Source organism: Corvus moneduloides, chromosome 16, assembly GCF_009650955.1.
Source record: "Corvus moneduloides isolate bCorMon1 chromosome 16, bCorMon1.pri, whole genome shotgun sequence".
Lineage (NCBI taxonomy): Eukaryota > Metazoa > Chordata > Aves > Passeriformes > Corvidae > Corvus > Corvus moneduloides.
Genome location: NC_045491.1, coordinates 14745771 through 14760208, shown reverse-complemented (window position 1 = coordinate 14760208; position 14438 = coordinate 14745771). Strand labels below are relative to the sequence as shown.

The window sequence follows — 14438 nt, the reverse complement described above, 5'->3', positions numbered from 1 at the left end:
ACCAGAGGCACAGGGTCCCCACGGCAGCGTGCCTGGTGTCAGGGCTCATGCCCCTGCTCCAGCCCCCCCGCTCTGCAAACAGGAAGCTGGCAAGCAGCTGCTGAATAAGTCATTTTGGGGAGTTTGTACCAAACTGGCTTTCAACTCCTGAATGTGTAGGAAGGAAAAAGCTGTGAATACGCCTTTGTGACCAAGTTTGGCACCAGCCACACTCTGCAAAAGGGACAAGAATGTGGCCATTTAGAGGGGATTCAGCTGCCCTTTAAGAAATTAAACGATCCCTTCCCTTTCCTGCAAGGCTTTATTCAGGGGAGAATAGGACTGGGACAGTGAGCAGCTTCTTTCTCTTTCTGGCACTGAAGTCTGTGATCCAAACCATTGATGTTGGAGCACAGGAGAGACCCCACTCCAGGGAAGCTGCAGAGCCCCACGATGACCCACTGGTCCCTCCTGCTGCAGTGTGGCTGGGAAGAAATTGGACTGGGGCAGCCAGACTCCAGATCTGCCTTTTCCTGGCTGATCGCGTGCGCCCTGAGGTGATTCCACTGGGACTCCAGCAAAATATCTGTCCACCTCCTCCACAGGGCTCAGAGGGCTTTTGGAAGCAAGCAGTTTGGAAGGTTTTGCCCTTTTCTGAAACAATTCCCCATCCAGTTTTTGAGAAGTTTCTGTATATTACATGAAAAAATGGACTGTGTCCAAGCATTTGCGGGATTTGGTGTTTTTTTTGTTTTTTTGGTTTTTTTTTTTTTTGGAAAGGCTTAGATATTTCATACAGATCTTTCCTTTGTGAGCAACTTGAAATCCAGGGGCTCTGTCATAATTTGGAATGAAGACACACTCTGTTTTATCAAACCCTTTGGGATGCTGGCTGCCTGCCTTCTGCCTAGCTGAAGCTTTGACCACATTTACTGGTGCAATTGTCACATCCAGCGACAGAGGGAAACGGGTCTCTGGGACAGCCAGTCTGCCTTAGCTGAGGCTCCAAGAGAAAAGCTTGGTCCCACATACACCCAAAAGTTTTCCAAAGGGTGACTTAGGAGTCTTCTGAATGACTGGCTTTGGGACCTCGTAAGTCCTGAAGCAGTAGGAAGCTCCAGATGATTTCAAAGTGCTTCACGTGCCAGGAAAAAGGAAAACCAAGCAAGACAGATATTAGGAGGTTGGCTAGTGCTGAACCATATCACTCCACTGGGATCATTTGATCCACGTGTGGACTTTTTGTAAGAAATGCTTGTAATGTAATGTAATACATGCAGTAGGCTTGGGTGGGAGTCAAGATTAACAGTTGCTTTTTTTCTGGGCTTTCATTCCTTTCTTGCCGTCCTCTTGTTCGGCATCTTATGACCATCACAAACACAGTATTTGTTAAAAACTCTGCTGGCAGCTTCCTCTTTCTGCCATGTCCTGCAGAAGGTCTGGAAAGGCGGAGAGAGCTCCACCAGCGCTTCCTCATCTAAGGTCAGCTACAGCTTCCTTAGTTCCTGCACCGAAAGTTCTGCTGGGAAACAGGGAGCCTTTACAGCTCAGCGTGTTTGACAGATGTTTGTAGGCTCACTGCTGATGGGGTTAAAGTACAAATAATCCTTATGTTCCTGTTTGCATAGCACCAGTGTTTCAGTGCACACCACGGCATCCCTCTGTACAGGGGAGAGGCAGGGGAACTGGAGAGCCCGGGGAAGGGCCACTGGGATCACTGGGAGGAGAGCTGAGAGGGTGGCTTTGCTCTCCCTGCAGGATGAGGTGGAAGGGATTGAGGGATTGAGACCCAAGGGCCCTGCAAGGGCAGGAGGCCACAGGAGTGACAGGGGAGCCAGCTGCACATTGGGATGGGATCTGTCCCTGTGAGAGTGGCCCAGCCCTGGGACAGGACCCAGGACCCAGACCTCCTGTCCTTGGAGGCTTCGAAATCCAACGGCAAGGATGCACTCCAGACATGCTAGAGACAGAGCTCATAAAACCTTTGGAAGTTGGTAATCCCCTTCTCTTCCATGGCTCCTGTTTCAGCCTGAAAAACCAGGAATAGTGGAGAAGGAACAAACCAGCAAAGCAGTGACAGACTGGGAAGAGGAGCCATTTCCTGGCAGCACAGGGGGATTGACAAAGTCTAGATCAGAACCCATGAAATTAGATTGTTTGGAATAATTTTGACACTAAATATTATCGTTCCTTAAGTCTAACTAACTGCAGGGTGACATGGTTAAATTAGTTGTTGCTGGAGATAGGATCTCTGTTACTGACTCTCAGAGAGAGTTGACGTTACTTTGAAATTTCAGCTTCTTAATTTGTTACTTGCCTATGCCAAAACTGTTCTTAAAGATTTGTGTAAAGATTTGCTGGATTTACACAAAGCCCTGTTATTTTAGCTGAGCAAGTTCTTTACAAGCTTGTTGTCAGTAACTGAATTATTTTTCTCCAGTTACTGAGTTCATATTTTTCCATCAAGATATCATATCTCTGCTCTTTCTTCAAAAATATAGCTTATTGCTGACAGACAAACCAAAATTCCTCAGCTCATTTATGAACTCCTTGAGTTCATTTATGAGTAACCGAACTGGAAATTTTTGGTTGGGGTTGTTTTTTTTGTTTTGGGTTGGTTTTTTTTTCAATTCAATTCAATTCAATTCAATTCAATTCTCTTTTAGTTAATACAGGGATTTAGGAGATGGTGAGCTTCACTGTGACTAATGCCAAGGTTGAGTCCTTTCTGCAATGTTCTTCTGTCTGAACTGGATCACTCCTTATTGCCAATTTTGAATGTTCTCCTTCAAGGCTTGTCCCCTGCAGCAGGTTAGAAGCCACCTGGGCTAACCTGGAGGATGCACTTACTGGCTGCAGACTACCAAACCTTGCTGCTCCACCTGAAAATCTCTCATGGTGCTTTTGGGGATTCTTTGGCACCTGCAGGCTGATGTGCATGTTCCTACCTCTCGTGCTCCTCTTCTTCATCAACAGGAGCGACTCTTAGTACAGGAATCAAGTATGACACCAGTGGCTGATACCCAGCCCCAGGGGGGGACACAAAGAAAGACCCTAAAATGCCACCATGACATCCAGCTCACATTCCTTGGAGCTCATTTGTTCTTTCTGGCACTCCTCCCCTGTTAGGAGAACAGGACATTTAAATGAAAGTCCCTGCTCAAAACACAGGCACCCCAGAATTACAGATCAACAGCTAAAAGGTGATTTGTGCAATTTGAATTCAGGCTCTTCCAGGCCTGCATTCCAATAGTGGAGGTTTGATCACACCCTTGGCCACTGCTCTCCCTATTTGACTGCTTTATAAGAGTCCTTGTGTGCTTCTCGAAAATAAATCTGCCCAGTTTTGAAATTCTGAAGCAATGTTATTTCATCTCTTGCCAAGAGTGGATTGGAAAATGATAAGAGTCTTTCAGGCTACATAAGAGATATTTTGGGAGTTACTTCTTCCATGACATTTTCATTCCTTCCATATGAAACACACATATATGTATGTCAAAAGTGCCTTTTTGTGTTGAAGTAAACTGGGGAGAAGGAAGCTGTTTTGCTAAGTGACATTTCCTAAGTATTTTGGAAATCATAGCTTGCTTTACACATGCTCTTTTCTTTTTTTACCCCCCTTTTTTTGGTCAAATCTCCCAACGAGTTGACCAAAATGAAAATTGCCATTTTGGTCTGAGTGGATTTTCTGGGTAAAATACAATTGAAAATACATATTCCTGTAAGGGAAATCCTAGTTGTATCTCATTTCCACTCCTCCACTCCTCCTGGCACTGCAAGCACACACTTTCCCTGTGGCTAGAGCCAGGAATGATCAATTGCAATTAATCTGGGCAGAAAACGAAGGGCTTGAGTTTTGATGTGATTTCCTTGTGCTCTGCTGGGCAGCAGCTCCTGTGGCTGTGAGTGGTCTGGGATACCACCATCTTCCCAGATCAACATTTCGGCTCTTCTCTCTGCTTGTCTCCTGCGCCAGGTAGACTCGTTGATGATGTCTGTTAAAGGAATTATCTGTCCTGATTTGAGCTGTATAAGCTACAGGCAAGGATGGTCAGGCTTGGCTCTGTTTTTGAACCTCTTCCATGGGCTTAAACCCCCATTACCTGCAGGCCTGCTGCCAGCTCAGCCCATGGCACATCCAGCACCTGAGCAGGTGCATGGAACTGCCAGGCCAAAGTCACCTGTGTGTCCCTCCTTGTCACGGGCATGATCCCACACAATAATGTCTGCACTGTCTGCTGCTGCCTGAGGGTGACAGAGGCTTCAGAAGACCTTCCACCCAGTTTTAGGTTTTTGAACTTCATGTAAATTGAGCGGATTATAGGAAACTGAAGTTGCGACATAGCTGCTTGTTAACAGAAGTTGTTTGGTTTTTTGGGTTTTTTTTGGAAAGTGAAAGGTATTTCATTTGCACTCCAAAAAATGTCAATATTTTTTTTGCAGGTCCGCAGCACCATTCCCAGTGTGGCATCCACTCTGGGGGCATCTGCACTCCAAGCATTTTGCACCAACACTCCCACGGTGCGTGAGATAGGGTGCTGCTGAGGCTGGGTGCTCAGAGCAGCCCTCACTGCTCTCCCTGGGGCAGAAAGCTGGATGCCAGCTGCACACCAGGAGCTGCAGGGTAGGGAGGAAGAGGGGGAGATATTTCTGTAGCAGCAGATAGCCCGTTGTACCATCCCCACTTCTCCTATCCACAGGATCCCACACACACATGTGCAGCTGGGGATGAAAACCTGATCAGCTGCTGGTACCCAGTAACCTGGTTTGCTCCCCAACAAGGGGCTGCAGATCCAGCCATCTGCCCTGGAAAGGCATTCCCCAAAGGGAATCCCCGTCCTTTCCCTCCTGGCAGTTCCCTCTCTGGCTCCTGGCCAGGCCACCTGTGTTTGAAACTCCGTGGGACTTTGCTTGGGTTTCTGTGTTATTAATCCTCCCCAGAAGAAATCCCAGGCCTTTCTGGACCTCTTCCCTGTTTGCTAGGACAGCTGCCAGGGGTGTGCTCCTGCTTCATGTCAGCACAGGAGGCACTGCAAAGCCCATGTATTTCCAGAGGGCAAGGGGAGCTCTGTTTTTCCCGGTCAAGGATGCAATCTGATGCTCTCGGCTGTGCTTGCCAGGTACTGGGATGCTTTCTTGGCCTAAACACTGAACAAAGCAGGTCAGAATCAAATCATCTGTCTAGGGAACTGGTGATCCTGATAAAAAGAGACCTCTGTGCTCCTGGTGTGTCCCAGCTGTCCTCACAAAACTGTCAGGCAAGGCACACAGGCTGTAACACCACCATTTCCCTGCTTGAATTATAATCTGCATTCAGTGGAGCCCAAATTTAACACTTGATGACACAGGATCAGTGCTCCAAGGAGTGTTGCATGCAAAATGTACATGCAGGAGGGGACGCAGCTGGAGATGAGGTGTTGAACAATTCTGTCCAGTACCTGAGGGCCATTTTGCACCACTCCTGGCTGGTGCAGACCCAGCAGTGCCTGGCTGGAAGCGCGCAGGTGTGTGGCTCACCAGGCCTTGAAGCAGTTTTAGCAAGCTGCAGCAGTGAAAGTGCTGCATTCACATGCTGATGGATATCTATTTCATTGGGTCTTTAACCATGTCTTGTGGCAAGATCACAGCTTCTCATGGGTTTCAAAAAGGTAGGAAATTCCAGTTTCCAGCAGAGAAGAATGAAGCAAATTCATGTAATCACACGTTCACCTTACACATAACAAGCACCAGGAAAGAGCTCTCCTTCAGCTGGTCCTCAGAGGCCACATTTCAAATAAAAGTATTCCCTGAAGAGGGAGAAAACAAACAAGGTTTTTGGGCTGGATGACCTGCTCCAAGCCAGCAATGGTGGGTCCTCCCCACTGAACTGCTGCCATTCACCATCTCATGCTTGAGCAGTCAGAACCTGGCCTTAAGTCACCTTATTCCATCTATTTTAGGCTAGGAGGACTCAGCGCACTGAAGGAGAAACACGCTGGCTGGTGATGGCAGCAAGGTTGGTATTCTTTACCAACAGGGTAGCTTTTATCCAGCTCTGCAGATTTCTGCAGCTTGAGTAAAAGAATCCAGAGTCTGGGAGCTGGGCAGGGAAGCATTCGGGAACGAGAATTCGTGGGATGGGGTTAACAGCGCTGTCTGCAAGAGTGTTCTACAGGAGCAAGAAGTCACGTTTCAGTGACAGAGCTTTGCTTTTCTTGCAAAATGCACATACTATTGGCAGGAGGAAAAGAACGAGCAGGGGTGGGTCAGATTCCCCCTCCAGCTCCAGAGCGTTCCTTCTGGGAGATGCTGAACGGCCTTGCGAGTGCATTACTGGATGCTTCTTTTTCTTGTTTATGTGGTAGAAACATCTGAAAACAATTTGTGCCTGTTAAGCTTTGCGGACAGTCAGGGTTCTGCGTGCGATTTGGTCTCCACCTCAGCCAGGACTGGCTGGGGCTGCTCTGTGTTTGCTCATTAGCTAACAAGACATGATATCGTTAGCAGAGCTCTCTGGGGGCTGCCTTCGACTTGTGGCTGCCGTGGGCACGCGCAGGGCTGGGTGCGGTACCGATGAGCTCAGCTTGTCTGGATCACGCAGGTTGGTGGGGAAGATGCAGTAAGATGGTAAAGGAACATCATCCCCCCAGTTACCGCTAACATTGAAAGCATCAGGAGCTGAGGGTTGGTGCTGCGCAAGAGGGATGTGCACCCTGCAGGCCTCACTGGAGCTCCAGCAAACCTCTGCGTGAGCAAGACATGCTGACTGATGCTCCTTGGAGGACGGATGGAGAAATCTTCTGCAGCAATCCCAGGACAAAGGCGAGGATGGCTGAGCAATTGAGGTGGGAGGATGCCCTCCAGAAGGGGAAAATGTTTAAGCTGGGAGGAAAGAAACAGCTTAGAGGAGGGATGATACGCTAACCACATGGCTGGAAGAGGAGGTGTGAAGACTTGATGGGAAACACAGCACTAAGTGTGGGGGAATGGGGCGAGGAGAAGGTAAAGTACAGTGAAACAGCAAGAAAGAGTGAGGGGACTGGGAGCATCGTAGCCCAGCGTGTGTGAGGCTTCGTGGCAAAGGCTCCCGTGGGCGGCAGCGGGGCCAGGGCTTGGCAGCTCAGAGGTGCCCAGCCAAGGGGACTCCCGGCACGGGAATCACGGCAGCGCTCCCAGCAGCCGCGGGGCCGGTGCTAACGGGAGCCGGCACTCAACCCCGCCACCCCAGCCCAGCAGCGGGGCTAAAGGGCGCTGCCCACCGCCGAGGCAGCGGGGAAGGCGGGGGCCGCAGGCTGCGGGGGCCGCGGGCGGGCCGGTGGCTTCCGCCCGGCGCGGCGCATTCCTACCCCGTGAGTCAGGGCGGCGCGGCGGGATGCGGCGTCCCGCGGCCCCGGGCGCTGGCAGCTCCCCGCCGGGACTCTCAGCGCCGAGCGCCGCTCGGCTCCCGGCTCCTATTTGCATGCCGAGGCTGTGAATGGCGTGCCCGCCCGGCCGGCCCCTGGCACGGGGGAGGAGTCTCCGCGCCCTCCGCGGGCCGAGCTCGGCGGCGCCGGTCCCTTAAGCCGCACTGGGGGGCGGCTCGACCCGAGCGGCCGCTGCGCTTCGCCCGCCTGCACGGTGAGTGCGGGGCCGGAGGGACGAGGGGGGGCTGGCCGGGAGGGGCATCCCGCGAGGGCCGTTCCCTGCCCGGCTGAGGTACCGGGACCGCGCCGCTCCGCCGGGCGGGGAGCGGCCCTCGGCGGCCCGCGGGGTAAGAGCGTCGCCGGAGGCAGGTGCCGCCCCCGACCCCCGCGTTTGGATGTTGGGAGCTTGGTGATCTCGGTGGTTTCGGCTGTAGGTGAAGGTGCGCGTTCACGGCTTGTTTCAGCTGATCCGAGTCCACTCCATCTCCACGCGTTCCCACCCGTCTCTCCCCTGATGCTGGCACCCGTGGTTTGGCAGCGACTTTGGGAGATGATCTGGTGGGAAATATATGGCTTTTTACATGTTAAGGTTAGTTTTCCTGCTGGATCGAGTCCCTGAACTGAGTTCTCACACTGTGCACTGCTGGCACGAAGCAAGGGGATCACGGCAGCCTGACGCGAGCAAGACCAGAGTTTTTGCAGGATTGCACCCTCAGTGCCAAGTCCTTTTGGGCTCCTCAGCAGGCAACCTGTCCTTCCCCCCATCCTGCCACACACATCCCTGCAGTGCCAAAGTGCGCCATGTGGATATTTTGCCCTGTGTTTTTCTCCAGTGTAACTCAGGAGGGGTGAGTGGCAGCACAGATGAGTTTTGTCTGGTGCTCGTCCTAGTGCACGACTCAGTTCTGTGGCTGCTGCTTCTCTTGCAGGTTGGCTTCGTGGTGGGGTGCACGGTGCTGGTCGGGGATGTCTCCAAGCCGGGTCTTGGAGTAAGCAGGAAGTTGTTTCCTTTCTTCCTGTTTTTGTCCCCCTGCCTGCTAATTTCCTCTGGGAAGAAAAGTGCATTCTGCAGAAAAGGGAAAAAATAGTCACACGTAACGGGAAGGGACAAGGCAGCAAAGCTTCTGAATGAAACATAGGATAAGGAAGGAGCACAGGGTGTTAACTGCAGTAACGCTGATAGGGCAGCAAGGACAAATAGCTGCCTGTGTGCTGTGACCACGGGGATAAAAATGGCCCACTTGGGACAAGCTGGGGAGCAGACCCTTGGAAGAACTGGATTTCCACTCCAGTGTATGGAAGGATGTTGCTCTCCAGCTCTTCTGTCTCAGTGGTGCAGGTTTTGCAGGAGGAAGTGATGACTAGTGTTAGATTGGCTGGTATAGTTGGAAGAAAAAGGTGAATTTTAGATACTTCCTTCAAGCTTTGATTGTTAAATGGACTTTATGAAAGGGCTTGTCTGCCTTTTTTTTAACTCTCAGTTGCTCTAATAACAGCTATCATCCCTCCCTCCTGCTGCATCACTCATGTCCTTAAATCCTCATGGCTACTGCTGCTCAGCCCAGGTCTCCCCTGTCTGTGTGCAGGCTCTTGGGGAGCCTGTGCCATTCCTGAGCTGGGATACTGCCAGCCTTCCAGGAGGTGCTGTGGTTTTGGAATAGGTCCCCAGCTTTGTCCCGGTCTCTGTGCTCATTGGTCCTGAGTCCCCAGGAAGGCAGCAGCTCTGGCATGTGGACGTGTGTCCGTGCTGCTCCTGCTTCTGTGCGTTCCCATGAAAGGAGGTTGATGCTGGGCAGTGTAAAAGCAACTCCTACAAAACTAGTTCTGCTCTGGGACTTCCCATGACAGGCCATTTTTTTTTTTTTTTTTAAGCAATCCACTTGTGAGAGATCTGCCTACAAACTGGCTTTTCAGGTTCTGGGGAAAGCCATGGGCTGGCCCTGGTCTCGGGAATGTCTTGCTCTGTGCTGGGTAGGCTTCGGGGGGGGGGGGATGAGCTTTGAATGCGGAGAGTGCTGCTGGCCTGCAGAGCACAGCAGACACCTCTTCTCCAACAAGCTTGTCCTCACTGTGTCCTGGTGCTGAGACCTTGTGACCCTGATGCGTCACCTCAGGCAGGAGTTGTGTCCCTCAGAGAGGGCCAGCACCTCATCACGGGACTTGGCAGACAGCTCGTTTCACTTTCGTGGTGGGGAATGCAGCGAGGCTGCAGTTGCGTGAGGTCGCCAGGCAGGAATAGGAATTCCTTTTGGGGTCATCAGTCCTGTTCCTCTGGAATCCATCCCCGGAGAGTAGCCAGCAAGTCCCAACATGTTCCCCTGAAAGAGGCAGGGTCTGCTGCGTGTGGCATGATAGGACGGTTTATTCTGGGCACAGAGCCCTCATGCTCAGATATAATTAGTAAAGGTTTGATTCTCTTCAGTGTGCTGGATCTCTGTGCAGTGCAAACACAGCCAGGTTAGTGCTGAAGACCTCAGATGGGCAACATGACCGGGAGTACCAGCTTGTTTTCCTCTTCCATTCAGTGTATCCAGCAAAAAGTTGAGCAGAGCGTGTGTTGTGTGAACCCCATGTCGCTGGGGATGTGCTTGCCAAGCAGGACTGGCTGTGAGCTGAAGATCCTGACATTTCTTTGTCTGTCACTCTACAGCTTTTATCCAGCAGAACAGTCTTTGATAAGATTCTTCCCTTGTGGTTGCTGCCTTTCTTCCATAGCTACCTCTGGAGGCTTTGGCACCCCGTGGAGACCATGCGCCTTTCTCAGGGGTTCCAGCGTTAATTGTGACCTGACGTGACGCTTCTATTAATTGCTGTTCCTGCAGCCACCAGCCTGTAGCCTGCAGACCCATTTCAGTAGAAATACTTAAAACTCAAGGGTGGGTTCCTTCATTAACATTTTCCCTGAGTTCAGACATGGATTAGTTTCCTTTCTTTTCAGCTGAAGAGGTTCTGGACTCCAAGTTTAACATTTATCATCATCTAGTCGGAAGGAAAGGGACATGAAATGTGCAGATCTCACACTTGCTGTGAGGTTGCCTCCCAGCTGCTGGGTATGTACATGCTGGAGTTTTAAGGAACCCATGTGTTGCCTGCCTGCTCAGGGAGCTGTGTTGCATCCTCTCTGCTATGTGATAATATCTCAATGTGTACTGTGGGTGCTGCAGCCTGAATTTCATGGGACTTGTGTCTGGATCATTGGGAAAACATCTCAGTGCTGCTGGAAATTAGGATGAAGATGGTTTCTTTCTTCAGAGGAGCTGAAGCCCAGATGTCCAGCGTTGTGCAGGTAGTTCTCTTCCCAGTGGTAGGCTTTTTTTTTTTAGCTTTGTGGTTGGTTGTTTTGTTTGGGTTTTTTTTTGCCTTGTTCAGAACTAACAGACCTGAATGGACATCAGGTTGCTTACTCTACTAGTCCTCAATAACTCCCCTCTGAGAGAATAACATTTAAAAGGGACAGTCTTAGCCCTGCAGCTCTTAGTCCCAAGAGATTAGGCAGGCAAGAGGCAAAATTTAACCTTGGAAGGAAATGGATCTGTTTGGCAGCATTTCCCGTGGTCATGCTGGCAGCTCTGTTTCCATGTCCTTGAAGAACCCCAGGCTAATTTGGTGTGTGATGTGTGCTCAGACCATCCAGGTCTGCTTGCACAGAGTTGTGGAGACCCTCCCTCCAGTGCACCCTGAGGTGGGCAGGGCTTGCCAGCCAACCTCTCTGTTCTCACAGAATGTCTGTGCCACTGCGAAGTGAGGTTTCCACAGGGAGAAGTGGAAATTGCGTCTGTGCTGAGATTGCCTATTGTCATATCCTTGTGAGTTGAACTTCAGGGATTTCCGGCAGTTTGCTCCTGTTTTTGTCCCTACTCATCTTGCTGCTGTCCAGGACTGGTTGAAGCTTCAGATCACACTTCTCTTCCTTGTTTCAGTCCATGCTGCTGTAGGAATGAGGAAGTGGGATTTTTTTTTTAATGTGTGTTGGGATGATGCCATGAAGAGCAAATTAGCAGCTGAGTTTTTGATCAAATCATCCAAACTATGGTCAAATCCTTTTGAGTAACAGTATCTGTTTCCCACTGGGTGAAGACAGAGCTTATTCTTCACATTTACCTTACCTGTCAAATCTCCTAAAGCTGTAAGAGTGCAGTTTCATTGCTTGTGTGCTCTACTTGCTGCACAGACAGCAAATGTCAGCTTGACATAGGGCTTGTTTTTGCTGTAATTTCCTTTGGATGCACTCTTCAACTATCTAGGTAAACAATTTATTTCAAATATAATTACAGCTCCTTTTTGCCTACCGAAGAAATGTTGGAACTGTGGTGATACAGACCTGAGCTGTGGATAAGTTCTTAAGTTCTGGGGCCTTCAGCAACAAACAGACCTTGCCTTAGTAATCAGAGCATCTCTAAAGCACAGTGTTTATTAAAGGAAATGTGATTTCTTCTCAGTGAAGTCTGAGGTATCATTGCACAATACTTCCCTGGCATGGTAGAGCCTTCCCAGGGGGAGAAGAGATAGCAAGCCATGCCTGATCTTGCCTTTTCTGGAAAGCCTACCTTTGCCGCCTCCTCCCCTTCCTGTTTCCACTCTGCTCAGAGCCAGCCCCTTGCTCTGCTGGTCAGCAGCAATCCCTGCTTTGAAGGTTTTCTTTCCTTTAAAAAGGAACAATCCCTATGAGGTCATCCTGAAACTGCACAGGACGCTGCGTTTACAGTCTTTCAGGTCTGGCACTTACTTGGCTTACTTACTCACTTACTCAGTGAAAGTTAGAACTGCTTGGATTTTAAAATCTGGAGGGCTCAGAAGGCTGGGTTGACAAATGCACCTTCTGTATTTCGGGAGTTACTGCCCTGTAGCAATCAGCACACGGGAGGTTTGTTACTCTGTTGCTTAAATGCAAAGCCTTAAAGTGAACTGTATAAAACTGTGAGTAGTTCTGCCAAAAAGTGTGAGTATACCTTCCTTTTCTCTGGCTGTTCTGGGACTGTAATTTCAGGGAGAACAGCGAGCAAGAATGTGCCATTCACTCAGTCTGAAGAAGTGTGGTTCACTTAGAAATTTAATATTTTTTTTGCTAAACCAAGTTAGAATTATGATTATTTCTGTTTGCATTATTAATGAGTCGTTGCACTGGGCACACAGTGAGTATGCAGAGGTGTGCACACCTGCAGAGCAAGACAAGCTCTTCTTGCAGCTGTTTCCAGTTGGACGCAGCAGGAGATGGAGTGTGCCTGGCTGTCAAGCATGAGCCAGGGAGAACAGTTAAAGCAGCAGAGTGGCTCTCCTGTGTCCCTGGCTGCATCAGCTAATGGTGAGGAACAGCAGCTCCAGCCAAACCAGCTCTGCTCTGAGTCCTTGGCTGTTTAACTAGTCCTTTGAAGGATCTCCACCGGGCCTCACTGCTGTGGGCGTTTTTTATTCTCTCACTCGTACCCAGGTGAGCAGAACTGTAGTGGTGCTGGAGAAAGCAGGTGTGTGATGGGGAGTGAGGATACTCCAAGTTTCAAAGGAACATGCTAAGAAAGCTGTTCTGAATGGCTCTGTGGCGTCCATCCTTCCTGAATATAAAGTTTGTCTTCTGGTGGCTCCAGCGTTTGTTACTGTTATTTCCTCTAAGATTTATTTTAGGTTGCTATTCAACATGGTTTTATGTAACTTTCCATAGGAAATGTTGTCATTTGTGGCAGTTTTGATCTCTTTTGCCATTGAAACGTTTTTATTTAGCACAACAAACAGTGATTCTTAGCTGCTTTTAGTACCCAGAGTCTTTGCTGTAGAAGATGAGTGGCTTTTGTCTAACATAATTTTTGGTTTGGCCTATTGTGATCTTTTTAGGAGAGGTTGCTGGTTTTGACAGTTGCTTTTCCATCAGTTGTTTATTGATATTGTATTTTCTAAATGAACAATGTTGTAATCACTAAGAGATGTTACCAAGAAAATTGCTCTTGAGGTGGGTGCACAGACAGCAGCTCTTCCAAAATCAACCAGAGCCAGTGTTTCCTTCTGTCCTCAGTGTCATCCCAGCTCTGTGTTTCCAGCTTTCCTTGTGTCCTGAACCCTTACAGTACTTGTGAAGAATATGAGAGCTGGTAGAAAAAACTTCAAAATGCAGAATTTCATTGAAAATAATACCTTTGTTGGGTTTGTCTTCTGTTTCCTAATGTGGAAATGGCTGTACTGACAGTAATGGCTGTACTGACAAAAGCATTTTTGTGACTCTTACCTTGCTGTATAATTGAGGCAGTGACTGTGCCCATGGTACTTGTGGGTCTGACAGAACTTAACCAGGCATCTATTTTACTAGTAATGGAAATAAATCTGGAACAGGGCCCTCTGAAGCCCCATTGAATCATTTAAATGAGTTAAATGCACTGAAATAGTTTCTGTGATCACTCTTTCCTGAAGAAGGTGCAGACCCAGGCAGAGCACTGAGACAGCTGTGCTTTGGGGCTGCTGGGGACCCCAGAGCAAAGGGCTCTGCTGGCTCAGCCCAGGCACCACTCACCCAACAGGCAGCAGTGGTAACCTTCAAACAGGGTGCAGGAACAAGGCTTGCATAGATGATCCTTCTTCTGGTGGCTGGTAATGCATCTCTTGGTAGAAACAGCTCTTTTGGAGGACCAGGCAGTGCTGACTCTGCTGGCTTCCCTAAGGAATGGGAATGCTGCTCAGAGCTTGGTGTGCCATCACTGGAGCTGTTGGCAGGTATCTCATCATGCTGTGCCCCATTGTAGGCTATAAGTGACAGCCTGTGACCAGACTTTTAGGATGTGGCTGCTGGAAATGTGGCTGTTGGATGTGGCAGCAAAGCCACAGGGTGTGTTCACAGAGAAACATAAACAGGGTGAAGATGCCAAAGTACTCCAGAAGGTTTTCCACTGCTCCCCCCTCATTGTTGGTTGGTTTATGTGCAGGCTGTTGCCCTTGCTGGTATCTCAGTAGGTTGTTGATGGCTCTTGGCTGGGTTTGCTCTGGATGGTGGAGTTGGTGATCGCTCATCACCCAGGCCCTGCGTGGGCCCTGGGTGTGCTTGGCTGGTGCTGGGGACCTGTCTCTGCCATCTGGGCCACACGTGCTGAGGAGATG

The 14438-nt window shown here is 49.7% G+C and overlaps 1 protein-coding gene across 4 annotated transcripts in view; it reads left to right on the top strand.

Annotated features, from left to right (window-relative positions):
- Positions 1 to 6543: 6543 nt before the first annotated feature.
- RHBDF1 (rhomboid 5 homolog 1) overlaps positions 6544 to 14438 on the top strand; it is a 35598-nt gene continuing 27703 nt past the window's right edge. For 2 of the 4 annotated variants that reach the window (XM_032125528.1, XM_032125527.1), the window contains exon 1: positions 6544 to 6803. In XM_032125528.1, coding sequence (XP_031981419.1) covers positions 6718 to 6803 — 86 coding nt within the window. In that variant the 5' untranslated portion in view covers positions 6544 to 6717. Of the gene's footprint in view, positions 6804 to 7328; positions 7576 to 14438 lie in introns of those variants that run through there. The other 2 variants (XM_032125529.1, XM_032125530.1) reach the window with 2 other exon arrangements.